The following is a 19,419-nucleotide window of genomic DNA, read 5'->3' as shown; positions in this document are numbered from 1 at the left end:
TATCGATATGTGTCTAATAGTACGAAATTAACTGTTGATCTTTTCCTGGTAGTAATGTCGGTATGCACATGACACAGTAGGTATCGATTGTTCGTTCTATACGTCTTTGTCTCTGCATCATGCGGATGGAGAAGCATTTTGAAATAATAAACTTAATTTATTAAAATATATGAAGTTAATTAGATAACTTAAAGGTCATTTAGATTATTATGACTTAGTAAATATAGAATGAATGAGAACATTTCGACATAATGAAAATTGGTTTGAAATTATTCTTTTAACCCTTATATATAGATGAGGGGTTTATGATGAATTGTGTGGAAAAATTATATGGAAATAGAAATTTAATTGAATATTCGAGTTTTGTTCCACCATATTCCCACCACCTCTCACTCAATCGAAATTCCGTTTGCCGACATGTGTCTAATAGAACAAATTTGATTGTCAAGTTTTCTATGATAGTAATATAGACCTGTGTCTAATAGAACAAATTTGACTGTCGAACTTTCCATGATAGTAATGTCGGTATGCACATGACACAGTAGGGATCGATTGTTTGTTCTATATGACTCAGCATGATGTGGATGGAGAAGTATTTTAAAATAACAAACTTAGTTTATTAAAATATATGAAGTTAATTAGATAACTTAAAGGTCATTTACATTATTATGACTTAGTAAATATAGAATGAATGAGAACATTTCGACATAATGAAAATTGGTTTGAAATTATTCTCTTAACCATGCGGGGTTTATGATGAAGTGTGTGGAAAAATTATATGGAAATAAAAATTTAATTGAATATTAGAGTTTTGCTCCACCATATTCCCACCACCACTCACTCTACCACTTCAGTTATCTATTAATAGAGACTTCTTAGTGCAGAACGTTTCTAATTGTAGGTAGCCCAAAAGAGGCTCTTCTTCTTCGTAGTCTCCACCTTCCATGGCTAAGCACCTCAAGACCTCCCTTCTCTTGCTGCTTCCACTACTTCCTCTCCTCGTCGCAACTGTTTCAGCTGGTGGTATTATTCCTTCTCTCATGGAGCTAAGATTGCTACCGCTGCGGCGCATTCTAACCCTTTCCTGCTCTGTGACCTGCAGTGTTCCTCAGCATCGACTGCGGATCTTCGGAATCGTTCATCGACGAAAGTAACATCAAATGGGTAGGCGACAACTCGTACATCGGGCACGGCCGAAGCTTCGTCTTCAGGAACCGCGGTTTGCTCTCGCGGGCCATGACCACACTCAGAGTCTTCGAGTCGAGGAGGAAGAGCTGTTACCGGATCGACGTTAGCGGCGGCGGACGAGTGCTCGTCCGTGCCAGCTTCAACTACGGGAACTACGACGGGAAGTCATTTCCTCCAAGCTTCGGTCTGCAGTTCGGCGCCAACGACTGGGACACGGTGGTGACGTCGCTGGATCAGCCGGTCTCGCACGAGGCGATCTACGTGGTGAGCGGCGACGCCACCAGCGTGTGCGTCGCCCTGACGCTGACGAACCAGTTCCCGTTCGTGTCCACCATCGAGGTCAGGAGCTTGGAGTGGAGCATGTATGCCCATGTCGACCCCAGCCGTGCGCTATTCCTGCGAAGAAGGGAAGCCTTTGGTGCACAGCAAATCGTGAGGTACGAGGATGATGTCTATGACCGTATATGGACCCCAAGCATAATATCGAACGGGTTGACGGTACTCGCAAGTGATACAAGCTTCAACGTCGCGGCTTTAAAGGATAAGCCCCCAGCGTTGGTGCTACAGACTGCAGTAGCACCCACCCAACTATCGAGCTTGTCGATTCCTCTCGCTTATCTATCAACATCCACCGTGCCAATCTACGTGAACATGTACTTCTCGGAGATGTCCGAGCTAGAGGCCACTCAGATGCGTTCCTTCGAGATCTATGTCGACGGCGTGCATGTTTCAGCACCTGTAAGCCCGCCTTATCAGGATTTCATCGAGTTATCCTTTGCTAACATTACAGCAAACTCCAACACAGCCATCGAGTTGAGGCCCACGGCTGACTCCACGCTTCCGCCAATCATCAGCGCCATGGAGGTTTTCCTTGTCAGTGCGGCTCTGAGCAATGGAACCAATGCAGACGACGGTACGTCTTCGATCGAAACTCCATCCAATGTTGATAGCCGATGCTCAATCAAGCGAATACGAATGCTAAAAACTCCTGATTTCAACATGATAGTGAACGCACTCGGGACTCTGCAACGTCAGTTCAAGGTCCTCCGGGACTGGAATGGCGATCCCTGCCTCCCATTCTCCTACAACTGGGAATGGGTGAGATGCAGCTCCGATGAAAGACCTAGAATCACAGAACTGTAAGTTGGATGCACTCAAGCTTCGGACTCGCATCATTCCATTCTTAATCTCTAGTTTGATGCAGAAATCTATCCGGATTTGGACTTACTGGAGTTCTGCCCAACTTCGGTGCATTAACTGCCCTGGAAACTGTGTGAGTTGTATTTCTGAAACCTTGAGAGCATTTTGTGTTCTCTGCTCAACCACTCTGATCTGTGTCCATTGGTGAGTTACAGAGATCTGCACGATAACTCCTTGAGTGGGGAGATTCCAGATTTCTTAGGCAATTTGCCCAACCTACGAAAACTGTAAGCGATATATACTGCTTTGGGTTTTAGCTTAGCTTTCTGTACTGAAGATTATTGTGCATGTTCCATCTTGTAGAAACTTGGCTTACAACAACTTCAGTGGATCGATACCCTCCTCGCTGACGCAGAACACCAAACTTGACTTGCAGTAAGCCAATCGAATTCCACAAACGGTTTGCATGCACGAATCGTAGGGTTGCTCAGTGTGTTCTTGCTGTTGTGCTTGTGCTTCCTCAGGGTTTCCGGTAATCAAGACTTGCGCTGCTCTGGCCGATCATGCAGCGGCTTTGCTGAAAGGACGAGAGGCAGCGACTCCTCCTGGGAGCGGCAGAAGGGAGGGAAAGGCAAGGTATTGGTGTTGGGACTCGTCCTTCGCTTTGCCCTTGTCGTTGGCCTTCCTTTCGGCATCGTTTTTGGCGCTGTAGTCTTGTTCGTGCACTACCACCGCCGAATGAATCGAGAAGTAAGGAATATTCGCATCTATGTGAAATACTTTATTCCTTTTTTTTACCTGATTTTATTATATCTGTATCATTTTTAAATATAATCAAATTAGTTAATTAATAGGATTTATTAATTTTAAAAGATTATTTTAATATATTTTTTATTATTGAATCTTGTATCTAATCAAATTACACCCTTTCTCCTATATAATGATCAGGATGCCTCCCCCCTAAGAGCGACACCGGGTTAGCGCAGCAGGAGGTGAAATGTAGGTTCTCCGAACGATTCATTTTATTGCTATATAAATAATATATTTTTTAGTTATGATAGGTATAATATGATTTTAGACCCTTGGTAAAATTTTATAAATGTTTAGAATTATTTTATTATTGTATTATAAATGTTTAGACATGTAAAACCCGGTTTAACCATTAATGTATTATACGTATCCTATGTGCTTTTAGAATAATTCATAACCATTAATCGAGAATTTTTGTGAATGATAAAGATTTTTAGTTAAATTTATTGAGTAGTTTTTTATTTGTTCATGAAAAATGGATTTTATATTCTGTTAGATCATCATGCCTCTGTATTAAATAGTTATATAGTTTGCAGTCCATTATTGGAACCCTAATTTGCTGGTTTTGTAATTTTTTGAAAACCTTTTTGGAATTTTTATGATTTTTTTTTTTTCAAAATTTTGTAAAGAAAAAGAATTCATTGAAATTAAAATTGATTTAACCTGGGTCCGAAATGAGTTGAATCGGAACCTAGGCTCTGTCGAACCTAGTTTCACGGTGTGGCTTGACTCAGGTCGAGCTACGGTTCAGTTGGACTCAGCTTGGATCCTACTATGTGGGTCTGGCGTATGTTCCACGGTCGGTGTGGGGCTACTTGGCTTCATGAGTTGTTGGCGAGACCAATTCGCGTAGGCCCAATGCGGCCTATAGGCCACGACTTGATGCGAGAGGTGGTGGTCCGGTGTCTGTGGCCCAAACATGGCCCGGTTTTGCAGCCTTGCCCGGTGCCTTTTGTCCCCAAGGGGATTTGGCCCAAACATGCCTGATCTATTTCAAACCTTTGCTAGTATGGATTTGGGCTTAAATTGGCCCAGTAGTCTTGTTTTGACATGATTTATGAGTTTGGACGATCTCTAAATTACACCTAAACTGAACCAGTTTGACTTATTCTGATCGGTTCAAATTGGATCTAATCACATCCAAATTCGATCTTATGAGGATAATTGTAGACCAATCTATAAGGATTTTAATGTGGTTCAATTAGACTTTGGTTGGATTGATTCTGGTTCAAGTCTCTTAGACCAATTGAATTGAGATTAAAATTGATTGAGAATTAATTAGGATATGATTTTTTATATTAATATTGTTTAATAATTTTTGGACTAACAGACAAAGATATGATTTTGATATGACAAGAAAAAGTCAAAATATGGTATATAGATTTCCTTCGAAGATATTGCGGACTATCACTCATGGTAATTAGATGGTTTTTCTATCGAATATGTCCTCACTTTATTGAATTAAGGATATCACTTTTATTTATTATTGGGAGTACGATATGAATTCATTATCGATTGTTAGGATAAAATCTATCTTCATAAATAAAACATCTTTGTTCACTAATACTGATTTGATATGAGATCTAATACTGATTCTTGTTTTGATTGATGCTAGTAAGATCGATTTATGAGACTTGTGACTATCTATTTATGGTTGATTTTGATTTATAGGTTTTGCATTTATTATATTACTATTTTCGTATATGTTTTGAAAGAATGTATAGGAGGTTCCTACTTAATTTTGTTGATTATTTATTTATATATTTTTTAAATAGTTATCTAATCCTGTTATAGATATTGATGTAGAGAGCAGCATTATTTATCACTAGATAGAGACGAACGTCGAGATACTTAGATTTATATAGTTTTTTGAACCAAGAAAGCTTAATTTTTATTTTTTCTAAGATAATATTATTTAGAAATATTTTAAAACTTAGTTTGAATAAAGTTATTAATTAGCTTTATCATCTGAGTTGTGATTACGTGAAAAGTACATCACATTTGGTACATGTAATAAAAAAAATTACGAGATATGACTTTTTTTTTTATATGATATTATGGTTGATGACTTATAGGGTTTAGGGCCCTAGAATTAGTATCAAGCATAATTGAAAACTTTAATTTCTCAATAATATTGGTTAAATAATTTATTGATAGGTGATCAAGTATTTAGATATTATATTATTATCATGTTTTATCATTAAGTTAAATAAAGACCTAGAGCCTTCAATTCAGACAATATTTGTGGCTATTTGTTGATCTTATTTTGTTAGAATTTGAAGACTTCTATACTATTTTAGATATAACTATTGTGGCTAACCAAATATTTAGACTAGTTTGTAACCTATGCTAGCATTGATTGTTTTAAAAATTAAAACTTTTCTTCTATGTGTCCGTCATCTTTTTAATTTACTATAACCTTCGAGGATATTTCTTCTTTCATCTTGGCATTAGATGTTTGAAGACCGTTAAGAAAATGATGTAAAGAGTTTTTGACTTTCATTTTAGATAAAGAATGTAGGAAGATATCCTTATTGTTAAAGATTTTTTAGATTTTCTTTTAAGGATTTGCTTAGATTGCCTCCCGATAGGGAGATTGAATTTAACATCAATCTTCTACTTGGCATTATACTTATTTCTAAGCCTCCCTATAATATGATCCAGGTTGAACTACAGGAGTTGAAGAGGCAAATCTATGAGTTGTTAGATAATGACTTCATTCGGTATATTTATATACAATGCTTTGTTTTATTTGTGAAAAAGAAAAATGGATCGATGAGATTACGCATTAACTATAGGTAACTCAATTAAGTCATCATCCATAATAAATATTTTTTTTTTAGATAAATGATTTATGATCTTCAAACATATTCAAAATTTAATCTAAGATCTCGATACAAAAGATTATCTTTAGAAAAAAATATAAATATTATAAAGTTTTTGGTGATGCCTTTTGGTTAAATAATACATCGATTGCTTTAATTGATGTTATGAATTCTTGATAAATTTATAATTATATTTATTAATGATATTTTGATTATTTTAAAAGTAATTAGAGTATAAACAACATGTTAAGGTGGTCTTTTAAGATTCCAAGGCATGAAAGACTATATGTCAAAGTTAAACAAGTATAACTTTCGGCTCAAAAATATTATGATTTTTGTGGATGTGATGTATAGTGCAAATATATTTAGTAACGAATTAATGTTTTAGAAATCAGGAGCTTTATTAGATTGACTAGTTAATATAAAAGATTTGTTGAATGATTTTTAAAAGTAACAACTATTTGACAAGATTGACTTAAAAGACTCGTGAAAAGAATTATCTTACATATAATCCATAATTAGTAGCTATTATTTTTATTTAAAAACCTATAGATAATATCTTTATGAGCAGATTGTCGAGATTTTTACTATTCTTAAATATCTCTTTACACAAAAAAAAAAAACTTAGATGTGAGACTATGTAGATGGATGAATTTGAAAAAAAATTGTGATTTTAATATTAATTATCGTCTTGGAAAGACCAATGTGATAGTTAATACTTTGAGTAAGAAGTTATATACTTTCATGACTCAATTAAACAGGTGGATTGAACAATTGAATAAAACATTTAGAGATTTCTTAGCATGTATGATAGCACAATCAGTCTTGGTGGCAAGAATTAAGGATGGTAAAAAAAAAAAAGAATACATCTAAACTATAGAGAAAGAGAATAATCAGGTCTTGATGATAGAATTTTGACTAGCAGATAATAGTTCCATCATATTTCAGAGATTAAGTTTATTGTTTACCATGATAATACTAAAAAATATCAAGATTTATAATAGGGATATTAGTAGAGAGACATGAAAATGGATATAGTTGAATTTATGTTCTAATGTCTTGATGTTTGAACACTAAGTACCCTTTAGAAAATTACACAAGATGCAAATTCTCAAATAGAAATGGGAACAGATAAAAGCTAGTTTTTGATTTAGGATATTCAAGTGTTATGATTTTATTTTGGTGATTGTTGATTGATTTATTATATCTACATATTTTCTCTTAACTGATAAAGTATATTCCCTAGATTACCTAAGTCAGATCGGAATCTATGCTTTGTTAAACTTCGTCACACGATGTGGCTTAACTCATGTCCTGATTTGGGGAGGCCCGATGCATGCTAGCGTGGTCCAACATCTGCAGCCCAAGCGATGCGTTTTTTTTCCTCTGCTGAATATACTGAGCACATGAGCCCTATTTCGATTAATCTGACATGCCCTGTGTTAGTATATTTTTGGGCTTAGGTAAGCCTAATAGTTTTATTTTGTATTTTAACTTGTTTATGAGTTTGAGATCAATTAATCCTAAATTAAACTTGAGCATAACGCATTATGATTGTTCAAAATGATTCTATATGGAAATAAATTAGTTTAAATAGTTTGACCTAAATTGGACCTAATCAAGTGTAAATTAGACTTGATTCAAGACTAGTAAGACTAGTAAGGGGGATCTAGATTCGCTCAATTAGATTATAGTTGGATTGAGTCTGATTTAAGGTTATTGGATGAATTCAGTTGGGGTTAAGACCAATCGAAAGGTAATTAGAGTATGATTTTTTATACTGATATTGCTTAATGATTTTCTTCATTAATGGATGTACATTGGTAGCACCACTTGGATACATGAGTTTGATATGATAAGAAGACTGGGATGATCCATTTTAATTACAAAAGGTCATTATATTGATTTCATTCATATAATTATTGTCAAATATGATAATTAAGTTAAAATGAAAGTGTCTTTATCTATCGTTGAGAATATAACAGCATGTAAAAGAGAAGAAAGAAAGAATGATTTCATTTGAGGATATAACATATCGTAAAACACGATAATTGAACAATTTCTTTATTGGGAGGAATATATTTTTACTTTGATGAGTGAGGGATATCACTCAACTGTTGGAATTCCGATATAGATTTACTTCATCCATTATTATGTGAGAATCCATTTTGAGAGATAAAATATTTTCATCTGCTATTTGAAGTATGCTCTATCGAGTGTTATGACGTATATCGTGCATTTGAGATCTAATACTTATTTATGTTTTGGATGGTATGATACGCAGTTGACTTTGATTTATTGACCTTGTATTTGTTATGCCTTTTTTTCTTTTTTTGTATATGCTTTAAGAGGATTTACAAGAAGTTCATACTCATTTTTTGTTGATTACATATTGTTCATATTTTTCAGAGCTATTCCTGTTACGGATACCAACGAAGAGAGGAGCATTATTTATGGTTATGTGGAGCTGCATCGAGACACTCAGATTTATATAGTTTTAAGTTTAAGCAAAAAACAAATAATAAAGTTATTTAAAAATATTTCAAACTTTATTATATGCTGCTGCGGTTGTGAACACGTGGAAAATATATTACACGAATAGTTAACTTTATTATATGCTTGAGTTGTGATTACGTGGCAAATATATTTACATTTGGCCCGAGTGGTTCAAAACAAAATTACATCAAAGGATGATGTCACAAGAACTGCCCCATCGATTCTTGCCGATAGTGCAGCTATTCATTCTGATGCTTGATTCCATGCATGTATGTTTCGGCTGACACCTCGATCGAATGAATTCACGGTGGGACAATAGAAGCTCAAGCAGTACCACCGCGTGTAAACGAAGAGGCAAACGACGTGGGAGTTAGCGGATCCGATGAAACAGTAGGCTCGAGCATTCCAAGATGGGACGAACGCTGACGCAGTCTGAGAACTATCGAACCAAGAAGAACTTGCTCTGAGATATCAGTGATGTCTTCAGCTCGTCTCCGGAATTCATGGTGTGACTCATTTCAAGTAGGGGAGAAGCATTACCGTGAATGGAAGACGTGTGACTCCAATGACCCAACTCCGTTGATGGAAGAGACCAACGGGGCAGCAAAACACATAAAAACAAATTATGTCGACCACAGTGGGAGTCGAACCCACGACCTTCTGATCCGAAGTCAGACGCGCTAATCCACTGCGCTATGCGGTCTTCATGCATACTCTGCTAACAAGATTATAGATAATAGCTTCTCCTCTCGACCTATTTAAAACGACTGACATAAGTCGACCACAATGGGAGTCGAACCCACGACCTTCTGATCCGAAGTCAGACGCGCTAATCCACTGCGCTATGCGGTCTTCATGGATACTCTGCTAACAAGATTATTGATAACAGTTAGTTTTCTCGACATATTTCAAACGACTGACTTAAGTCGACCACAGTGGGAGTCGAACCCACGACCTTCTGATCCGAAGTCAGACGCGCTAATCCACTGCGCTATGCGGTCTTCATGCATACTCTGCTAACAAGATTTTTCATAACTGGATTTTGTTGGCAGTTACGTTTCTTGCACTCAACTCGCTTCGTCTTCGCTTCCTCTTCTCTCTCTCTCTCTCTCTGTGTGCTTCCTGGACTACAGGGTAGTTCTCCGCAGGAGGCACTGTAGATCGACTCTTGATTCGAGTCTCCGGCCGTACGATCCAGCGATGAAGCAGCTCCACAAGCAAAGCAGCCTCAACCAGAACCAACAGATCCCCACGTACGCCGCCAAGCCAGCCAAGCCGCAGGCCCGCCCCTCCTCCGCCTCCTCGTCCCCCTCCTTTTTACGTTCCGCCGCCGGATACCTCCTCCGGGAGCAGCGCCTCCTCTTCGTCCTCGCCGGCGCTGTCATCGCCTCCACCTTCTTCCTTCTTCAACCCTACTATCACTCCTCCACCTCCGGACTCCAGCCCTCTGATCACCTCGCCCACCGCCATCCGTCCTCCTCCTCCTCCTTCGGCGGCGGCGATGCCGCCTTGGGTGGTAGTGGGAAAAGGATGCCGGTGGGGCTGAAGAAGCCGTCGAAGCGGGTCGTGGTCACGGGGGGCGCCGGCTTCGTCGGGAGCCACCTGGTCGACAAGCTGCTGTCCAGGGGGGATAGCGTGATCGTGATCGATAATTTCTTCACCGGGAGGAAGGAGAACGTGGTGCATCATTTCGGGAACCCGAGGTTCGAGCTGATCCGCCATGACGTTGTCGAGCCGATCTTGCTGGAGGTGGACGAGATCTACCATCTCGCATGCCCAGCTTCGCCGGTGCATTACAAGTATAACCCCATCAAGACTATCATATCCTTTTGATTTGTAAACAATCTTCATTTTGCAACATTTGTTCGAATTCCATGCTTCTCTCGTACTCTGGTAATGGTTGGCTTCGACCTCAGATGGATCTAGGAATTATGTTTGCATTTGCATAAAAATTGAAGGTGGAATTAGGATTGGTTCTGTGAAAGTAACTATTTTTTGTATTGATCTATTGTCAAAGCATGATCTTTTTTGTTTGGGTGAATTGAATAAATTGCTTTTCTAATTCATTTAGTTACCATTTGCATGCATTTAGAGATTGAAATATGTAGCATGTCTTTTCTGATTTCTTGTTTTGAATTACTTTCATGCTGAACGTCTGTTGGATTCCTTTAGGCACTGATATGCTTTTTAATGGAGTAGCAAAGATGATTCTTTTTGTTTCATATATTGTTTTAAATTCTTAACAATTGAGTACAAGACAAATGTGATGGGAACATTGAACATGTTGGGATTGGCAAAGAGAATTGGAGCACGATTCCTGTTGACGAGTACCAGCGAGGTGTATGGTGATCCACTTGAGCATCCACAGAAGGAGACATACTGGGGCCATGTCAATCCTATAGGTTTGCCAACTTGTATTCAAGCTTGTTGATGCTTCTTTTAACAAAACATTTTGTTGTTCTCACACATTTCACTGTAGGGGTTAAGCATTTTCTCGGATTTCTTGTTTATTCTGTTCTTTTTGTTATCTGTTTCTCCATTTATATTCACTGGATTGATGTTTTAACATTAATTGTCATTAATCCTTAGGTGTTAGGAGTTGCTATGATGAAGGAAAGAGAACAGCAGAAACTTTGACCATGGATTACCATCGTGGTGCTGAAGTTGAGGTGACTTTATGTACTTGTAAAATTAAGCCTTGTTTCTGTTGATGGTTATGTTGTGGTTTGTGATAGTACAGGACTATGACAAGAGCCAAACATGTAGTGCATCTTTGTCAATTAAGTTTCTGTAATCTTAAACTAACTAACTTGCATTTCTGATTTATGGCAATGCATTTTCAGGTCCGTATTGCACGAATATTCAATACATACGGACCTCGTATGTGCCTAGATGATGGCCGGGTTGTCAGTAACTTTGTTGCGCAGGTATCTTTTCTTCAAGCATAATGTTTTCTCTTTTGGGATTCAAAAAGCAATGAAGATTAGATATCATGAAGATGTAACGATCTTAAGAGTCACACTTTGCAGGCACTTCGTAAAGAACCTATGACAGTTTATGGTGATGGGAAGCAAACTCGAAGCTTCCAATTTGTTTCAGACTTGGTACTGAACAATGTCCTTGTACCTTTTATATTCACTGTAGACCTAATCTATCCTGCTTGCAGTAATATAAACTTTGCATGAATTACCTAATTCTTTTTTAAATATTGCTTTATGAGTCAAACCTTTTTATTTCTGCACTTTTACTGGTTTGCTCAAGTAACAGGCCTGAAAAGCACTTCTCCTTCTTGACAGATCTTATTTTTAGTAATTGCAGATAATGTTTACCATCTTAGAAACTTGAGAATGATATGTAGTGTGTGTTGTCTGAGACCCCCAATCTAGGAATTGTCCAGAACATCTACCATCTATTTTATCATTTTCATGGTAAATATAATGGGCTCATTTAGGAAAATGCTTAACCTATATCCTACCTCTGAGTTGAACTAATTGGAATTCCATTGTCTGGATGCATCAGCAAGAATGAGTTTCTAATTTGTCCAGGCTTCTTGTGGTAGTTGTGATGTTATACTGGATGGCTCTCATTTTCCGTAAAGTTAGCTGTCTAGCTTTGTCTCCTATAATTCAAGTACATGAAAGAGTTGGTTGTTGTGGAGTTCTGGAGACATTTGAAGTATCTCCAAGTAAGAGACTTACCAGAGCAGATCAACTTTTGAGTGAGACCAGTGCAACTCGGCTTACATTTGGCTTTTTTTTTTTATCAATCTTACTTTGGGTTAATTGCATAATATTTCAGTCATATATGTCACATTACCTTGTGCGTCTTAGTTTCCCTTTGTATAGTTTGCTTGTATCCATATGTTTATACGTCACAGACTTGGCTCAGGATTCTCCAAAATGTTGGAACTAGCACGATATTCTAGATATTCTCATTTGCTACATCATCATAAGATTACACGGATTGTTATGTATTGTATCATCAATGATTTAGCTGGATTTTACAGTACATGCATGTAAAACACTCATATTATATGATTTTTTGGATATGATAATCAAGAACAGGGGCAAATGATATATTTGAGCCATGTATTCAAATTTGTCTCCTAGTATGTTGATGCATATGTAGCCATTACTTCAAAAATCCTTCTGGTGTTTTCCTTTAATATAACATTTGATATTTGCTTTATTAACTCCTGTAATTTGCATGCTCAAGTTTTCACAGATGTCTATCTTAAGTAGTAGTTATGACTTTCTGAAGGAATATTGTTGTTGTCACTACTGCAATTGCCATAGCTATAACTCTTTATATAAGAAAATGGGGGAAGAAAATAAATTTTCAATTTCTTATAAAACATTATAATCGACTTGTTCTAAGGCATTCCTGAGTTACACACTTTCCTTTATTTTGTGAAGAATCCAAGTAATGGAGGGTGAGAAAGATCGAAACAGTATTAGAAACAGAGGTGCCTCTGGCAGCCTTTTCCAATCAACACATGCTTGACCGACAAACGTGTGCAATATTCCTGTGTTACTGAGTGCATCTGCTTAAGCAGAACGTGATCGAAATTTGATTGTGAATATCTCTTCATTTCTAGATCATTTGTTGTCATGTGTTTGTTTCGAGCTGGCAGAATGAACTAGTGACGATTGCTACATGAAAATTTGCCAGGTTGATGGATTAGTGGCTCTTATGGAAGGTGAGCACATTGGACCTTTCAACTTGGGTAATCCAGGAGAGTTCACCATGCTGGAGCTAGCTGAGGTACTACCAGAAAGTTGAAGTATGTTATCATTCATTCTCTCCGCCCTTCTTTCAACATGTTAAGGTAACAATGTTCTAACATTTTTCCAGGTTGTGAAAGAAGTTGTTGATCCTTCTGCAACCATAGAATTCAGACCTAACACTGCAGATGATCCACATATGAGAAAACCTGACATATCGAAGGCAAAAGAACTGCTGAACTGGGAACCAAAGGTTACACTGCATGAAGGGCTGCCCCTAATGGTGACCGACTTCTCAAAGCGGATCTTAAGCACTGAGAAATGATTGTTAAGAGTATCAAATTGCATCTATCAGTTATATTAATTGCTCTCTTTGTTGCTGCAATTTTTGGAAATTCTGACTGCAGTTGATTGATTTATAGTATCATCAATAGCAAATTAATTATTATTATTTACATGTGAGATAGGTTTTGAAGACAACTAACTGTTCATTGTAACTCTAATATTTTGCCAGCCATTCTCAAAAAAGATTGATGCCATTTATGGTACTTAAATTGAGATATAGAGATTGAAAATTGTGGTATTTGTTCTGCGTCACTGCATGCTTCTTGGTTTCCGTAAGCAGGATTGTAGTAGAAAAATACATGATTATGTAGCATATTATGATGTTATCAAGAGACTAGTTATCATTGGTCTATTTGTATGTCAGGTGGGGCCCATTTTACGGCGACTATGGGCCCCGACTGTGGCCCAACTGTCCCATGATCCTCGCTCCATCGAACGGTTCGCGTCGCTGATTGATGAATCCCGACGAATCTGATGTGACTTGAAGAGCGACGGACGGGGTGTGGTACCATTGCAGGCGTAGCGACCCGTACTTCATCACGGAATCACGTCGGCGACTGATGAATCCGACGGTTCCGATGTGATTAAAGGTACGAGTCTTCCGGTCGCTTGACGCCCCACCGCCTTTAATCCGAACCCATTGTCCGTCGCACTGCGAAATCACCTTACACTCTCACCTCTATTTTCCGAAATGCCACTCTCCTTTCCCGCGATGGATGAATACACGGAAGAGTTCCTGGAGAGATCAAAGCGTGGATGGACGTCGATCCACCTTCCTTTCCAACGGCTTCAGAGGATGAGGGTTAGGTGCTGGCTTGTGCCTAGTCCTTGCCTCATCAGTGGTTGGAATGGCCGACGGAGACCACCGCCCATCCAATCTATCACTAACCATTTGTGGATCACGCGTTCCAGATCGAAGCAAGAAGAGCATCCACGTTTAGCCACGACCCCGGTGGGCTCGCCGACCGAAAGCGATCCTTTCCCACCGGCTTCAGCGGCTCTTCCCCGTCATGTCGCCGTTCATCTCGCCCACCTATTTAACTACCGCAGCTGCAAAGAGGCCAGCAGAGTGAAGCCGGACAAGAAGAAGAGCTGCTGCTGCTCGTGATACTAGGAGAAGATGCCGATCCTTCGCATAACGATCGGAACGCCAGAGGAGGCGCGCCACCCTACCGCGCTTAAAGCCGCTCTCGCCGAGTTCATCTCCGTGCTCATTTTCGTCTTCGCCGGCCAGGGATCGGGGATGGCGTTCAGTAAGCTCCGTCTTTTCCTGCCGAGTGTGCATGACGAGTAAGAAGAACTAAGCTGGTTGACCTGGGTGAATTGTTTTGGCAGATAAGCTCACGGATGATGGCTCCACAACCCCAGCGGGGTTGGTGTCGGCGTCCTTGGCCCATGGCTTCGGCCTCTACGTCGCAGTAGCCGTCGGGGCCAACATCTCCGGCGGCCACGTCAACCCGGCCGTCACCTTCGGCGCCTTCCTCGGTGGCAACATCACGCTGCTTCGGGGCATTTTGTACTGGATCGCGCAGCTGCTCGGCTCCGTGGTCGCCTGCCTGCTTCTCAAGTTCGCCACCGGCGGCCTGGTGATCTCTCGATACCATGCGCTTAGATACAAGGGCTGGTGACACCCTCGTCGTCCTGCTTGACATGACCGACCTGCTGCTGTTGTGCTTCCATGTGCAGGAAACGACGCCCTTCTCGCTGTCGAGCAGCGTGACCGTGTGGAACGCGTTGGTGTTTGAGATCGTGATGACCTTCGGGCTGGTGTACACGGTCTACGCGACGGCCATAGATCCGAAGAAGGGCAACCTGGGAATCATCGCGCCCCTCGCGATCGGGCTCATCGTGGGTGCCAACATCCTGGCAGGCGGGGCGTTCGACGGCGCCTCCATGAACCCGGCCGTCTCCTTCGGCCCCGCGGTGGTCAGCTGGACCTGGGACAATCACTGGGTATACTGGGTCGGCCCGTTGCTCGGCGGGGGCATCGCGGCCTTGGTCTACGACGGCGTCTTCATCGGCTTCGGCACCCATGAGCAGCTCCCTACCACAGAGTACTAGCGTTCGTGGGCTTTGTTAACGAATAATCGCCAGCGAGACTCGCTGTGTTTGGAGTCGTGGTTTCTGAATAGGGAGGTGCGACAGATGATTCTATTGGTTGGTTGTGTCTGCTGTAACAGTTCATGCAATGCATTTATCTCAGATCGAAGTTCCTTAGTGCAAGTCAGAATATTCGTGTTCATCCACAAATATAAATCACCAAAGTAAATATATATTAACATAAATATCTACTTAAATTGCAACGAGTAATTTGGGAAACAAAAGTTTAACACAATTTCGACGAGTAGTGTCAAAAGGTGCATTGCATGCATACTATACTATAATTAAGGATAATCTCATCTTTTAAAAAATAAATAATATAATATCGAATTCTTCGATAATTTTGACAAGCAACATTTTCGGAAGCGCCATTGGTAACAAATAACAGCTCTCTTGTAACGGATTGCAACCGTCTCTGGCGATTCCCGTTATATACTGGCTTGAAAACTTCGTTTTCGTCGCTCCATTTCCCCCGTTGCCCCCTTCGCTCTCCTTTCCGCATTCAAATCCCCCACCGACTCGCCTCACTTTCTTCCGCGATGAATCCTACGAAACCTAGTCGTCGATCGTACTCACCCTTCGGAAGCACCGGTGCGCTGTTTCATCGGATTGGATGTGCGCAACAACGATCGAGAGATCCAATCCGGGTATGAGATTGAATTCCATGCTCATGCCTTCGTAATTTTCTCCGTGTTGAACATGCATTGATGGATTTGAGTGTTTCGATCGACCACAAGGATTCCTTCGTGTGTTTCTTAGGGTCTATTCGAAACCCTAAGAAAAGAAAGGTGAGGAAGCACTAAAACTGTCTTTCGTGTTCTGATTCTTAGAACAAACCGTATGCTTGTTTCTAAGAACTCGCAACTCGCGGGACTTGCGTATCAACTGCTCTCTGTGCCAAGTTTTTCCTTCTTCAAATATCTTTAGGGTTTAGAGAGACATTCTGTATTGATTTAAATTGCTTTTAAGTGACACTGTGCAATTAGGTGGCATGATTAACATGCACAATCTTGGAGGACGAGGAAATATAGCAATTTGGTGAAAATCTTAAACACTTAGATCCAAATTAATTTCGGCAAACTTGAGGATGCATTTTGAAGTTCTTTACCCAAGATTGTACATCCATGCTATGAAGGTGACACCTAAAATTAATAGCTGCATTATGAGCAATGCTATATTTTCTCTGGTCAGTGTAGTTATGGTAAATATATCCAAGTTTACCGTCAAAGATGGTGGATATCCATTACGTGACTATGAACCATATCATGGTGGTATATCAGCTAATGGACGCCTCCAACATGGTGGTATAGCTTTTATGAGATATGATGAAGAGTTTGGGTGTATGAACTTACTTTCCTCACATTTATTGATGCATTTTCTATTGGTAAGAACATTAGAAAGAGGCTAAATTTATTTTAATTAAGTGGTTCTTTCATTCTAAAGGTTTTATTTATTATGGAAGGCTGGATTTACATATTGAGAAATCAACATCGACAATGAGCCCTATATCTTGTGTTTCGGTATTAATTGGATCTATCTAAAAATTATGGAGACTATTATTCATGCATTAGATCATAAATTATTTCAATATTAATTGTATTTTAATTTTACTCCCTGGGACGGATGGTTAATGTTATTTTTTCAGCATTAGATCATAAATTAATTCTTCAGCATATGTCTTGACTCTGTATGATGAGAATGCTATAGAAATTGAGCAGGCTTCTGTAACCTGTATCAGGATCTACACCTCAGTATCTTATGACCTGTAGAATTTGCTGCTTTAAGTTCAATTGATTAATGAAGTATGGATCATGGACTTTGTATCTTTTGTGAGGGAAAGTTCTATATATTATCATTACATGTATTTCATATCTGGCATATAAATTTTGTTGTCTGCTTGTTGATGGTTATTATGCTAGCTGCAGCTTCAATGATATAATAATTAAAGTGATATTGTCGTCGCATATTATGTGATTTACAGCATGAGATTTAAGTAGGAAGATGCCTCATATCGCAAGATTGACCATTGAGTCCTCTTGAGGAGAGGTATAAAGCATTTGACCCAACAAATTGCCTTAGCCTCAATGCATTTGTTTTCTTCAGAATACATGAGTTCCCTTGTATAAAAAATAGTTTTCTCTGGAAACCGATATCTTCTCTCTAGTGAAAATCTCAAAAGATATTTCTGGAACTTTATGGTTCAATAGTATTACAAGTTTGGCATCTTCGTTGTTATCCTGGTCATTTTAGGTTTCACCTTTTTAAATAAGGTGGTCAAGCATGAAATAAGTCACTGAAATGCGGTGCATGTCCATATTAATTGAATCAGTTGCTAACTGACCACACTTGCTTCATGCCTAACTGGTTTATAGGGAGATAAATGGGAATGCAAGCATACAATAGATATATTAATAATTGCTTCCTCCACAATTGGCAGCATGAACGCCCATGAATGTTTTGCATGATCAGGATCAATATCATAGGCTTCTGTATTTTGTTGAACTTCATGTCTACTGCCACCATATATTTGATGCAAGATCACCTAATTATGATGACAAATTGTGCATCCCTCATCGACCAGTTTTCTACATTTAGTTGTCTGTCATGATTAATAGTTCTGAAAAAAAGGGAGTTTCATAAGCCGTAGATGTCCTGGTAACGAAGTCTTTATGTCACTTCCTGGTGATCAACCATCTGGCAGATATATGTTTCCTCGAGTGGACTACAAAATTTTCAGCCCAGTTCAATTTAACCACTGGCGTGTTGCCCATTATCACTGTGGAAAAAATAGTTCTTGTTAGAGTTTTGCTGCTTCTGAGGTTGTCTTTAATGGTTTTGTGTAGTATCTTTATCAATTCAAACAGGCTCGGTGTTTTACAAAGTTAACTGGATATATCATTCCACAATCTACGCCTAATCTGAAAAACCCTGTTTGATTGCTGGAGTAAAAACAGCTTCGGCAAAACTAACATGAAATTTTTTTTTTGTATCTTTTGAGTATGAGCAACAAAAGTTGAATAATATATATTATCAATAGTAATTGGAAGGATGCAACAGCAGTATCGCATAAATGTCATGGTAAATGCATTGGAAGATCTATCATATTAATATAGTTCACTGAAAAAAAAAAAAATCTAAAACCCAACAGCTTCTGGCTTTAGTGAAGCACAGCTGGTTCCCTTGCTGGTTGTAAGATAATCTCTTGTACATAATAAATTGTATGATACATTGGTGATCATACACTTGCGGAGACAAATTAATATATGGTTTCTCTGTCATTCACTTAGGTAAAAAGTTCAAGGATAGTGAAAAGTAGTATTGTTAATATAATTAGATGATATATATGAAAATTAAGGTAGCACTGGAGGATGAAGCTGGGTTATTGATAATGGCTTAGTCGATAAGGATTTATTATATTTGCATTACATTAAGTTATCTCTTTATTGCCTACCTCCCGTTTTCCCAGAAGTGCTTTCTGATGTCAATAGAACTTCTGCAGAAGGGAGAGAGATATCGGAAAGGTTTGCATAACACATCTGCCTTGCCAACCAGAAACATACATTGTACAGGTGTCAAGGTTAGCACACAGTTTTACATTGCTTTTTAAGGTGCAGATTGGTCGGTCATTAAAAACCATATCTGAAGTATGATTATGTGTTTTTTCATCATGCTTAATTTTCTTTTGTCTTTATTCTTCTTGAATATCTCATTTATGACGTGATTGACTTGATGGCTTGAATGATAATCAAGAACAGTTTGTTTTTACTATTTAATTGAAAATTATTTATGTG

At 38.9% G+C, this 19,419-nt stretch overlaps 3 protein-coding genes and 3 non-coding genes across 7 annotated transcripts; 3 read left to right on the top strand and 3 right to left on the bottom strand.

Annotated features, from left to right (window-relative positions):
• The first annotated feature begins 904 nt into the window (after positions 1–904).
• LOC103988427 (probable LRR receptor-like serine/threonine-protein kinase At1g05700) lies at positions 905–8,577 on the top strand. 2 transcript variants are annotated; one of them, XM_065156905.1, is made up of 9 exons: positions 905–1,023; positions 1,103–2,101; positions 2,195–2,327; positions 2,393–2,461; positions 2,544–2,615; positions 2,692–2,763; positions 2,853–3,078; positions 3,277–3,327; positions 8,373–8,577. In XM_065156905.1, the coding sequence occupies exons 1-8, from the start codon at positions 945–947 to the stop codon at positions 3,307–3,309; spliced, it is 1,683 nt and encodes a 560-aa protein (XP_065012977.1). In that variant the 5' UTR covers positions 905–944; the 3' UTR covers positions 3,310–3,327; positions 8,373–8,577. The 2 variants fall into 2 exon arrangements, with proteins under 2 accessions (XP_065012977.1, XP_065012978.1); XM_065156906.1 differs by having other exon boundaries at positions 913–1,020.
• Positions 8,578–9,088: 511 nt separating this feature from the next.
• On the bottom strand, positions 9,089–9,162 carry TRNAR-UCG (transfer RNA arginine (anticodon UCG)). The gene has a single exon. It is a non-coding gene; the product is annotated as a tRNA-Arg (tRNA).
• A 75-nt stretch (positions 9,163–9,237) lies between these two features.
• TRNAR-UCG (transfer RNA arginine (anticodon UCG)) lies at positions 9,238–9,311 on the bottom strand. The gene has a single exon. It is a non-coding gene; the product is annotated as a tRNA-Arg (tRNA).
• A 75-nt stretch (positions 9,312–9,386) lies between these two features.
• Positions 9,387–9,460, bottom strand: TRNAR-UCG (transfer RNA arginine (anticodon UCG)). The gene has a single exon. It is a non-coding gene; the product is annotated as a tRNA-Arg (tRNA).
• Positions 9,461–9,550: 90 nt separating this feature from the next.
• Positions 9,551–14,149, top strand: LOC135641356 (UDP-glucuronic acid decarboxylase 1-like). The gene is made up of 8 exons (XM_065156716.1): positions 9,551–10,281; positions 10,715–10,861; positions 11,049–11,128; positions 11,303–11,386; positions 11,489–11,563; positions 13,131–13,223; positions 13,314–13,466; positions 13,893–14,149. The coding sequence occupies exons 1-8, from the start codon at positions 9,660–9,662 to the stop codon at positions 14,001–14,003; spliced, it is 1,365 nt and encodes a 454-aa protein (XP_065012788.1). The 5' UTR covers positions 9,551–9,659; the 3' UTR covers positions 14,004–14,149.
• Positions 14,150–14,646: 497 nt separating this feature from the next.
• On the top strand, positions 14,647–15,751 carry LOC135641357 (aquaporin TIP1-2-like). The gene is made up of 3 exons (XM_065156717.1): positions 14,647–14,781; positions 14,864–15,114; positions 15,215–15,751. The coding sequence occupies exons 1-3, from the start codon at positions 14,649–14,651 to the stop codon at positions 15,587–15,589; spliced, it is 759 nt and encodes a 252-aa protein (XP_065012789.1). The 5' UTR covers positions 14,647–14,648; the 3' UTR covers positions 15,590–15,751.
• Positions 15,752–19,419: the final 3,668 nt, after the last annotated feature.

The sequence above is a fragment of the Musa acuminata genome, chromosome BXJ3-6 (assembly GCF_036884655.1).
Source record: "Musa acuminata AAA Group cultivar baxijiao chromosome BXJ3-6, Cavendish_Baxijiao_AAA, whole genome shotgun sequence".
Lineage (NCBI taxonomy): Eukaryota > Viridiplantae > Streptophyta > Magnoliopsida > Zingiberales > Musaceae > Musa > Musa acuminata.
This window is presented reverse-complemented; position numbering and strand designations above follow the sequence as displayed.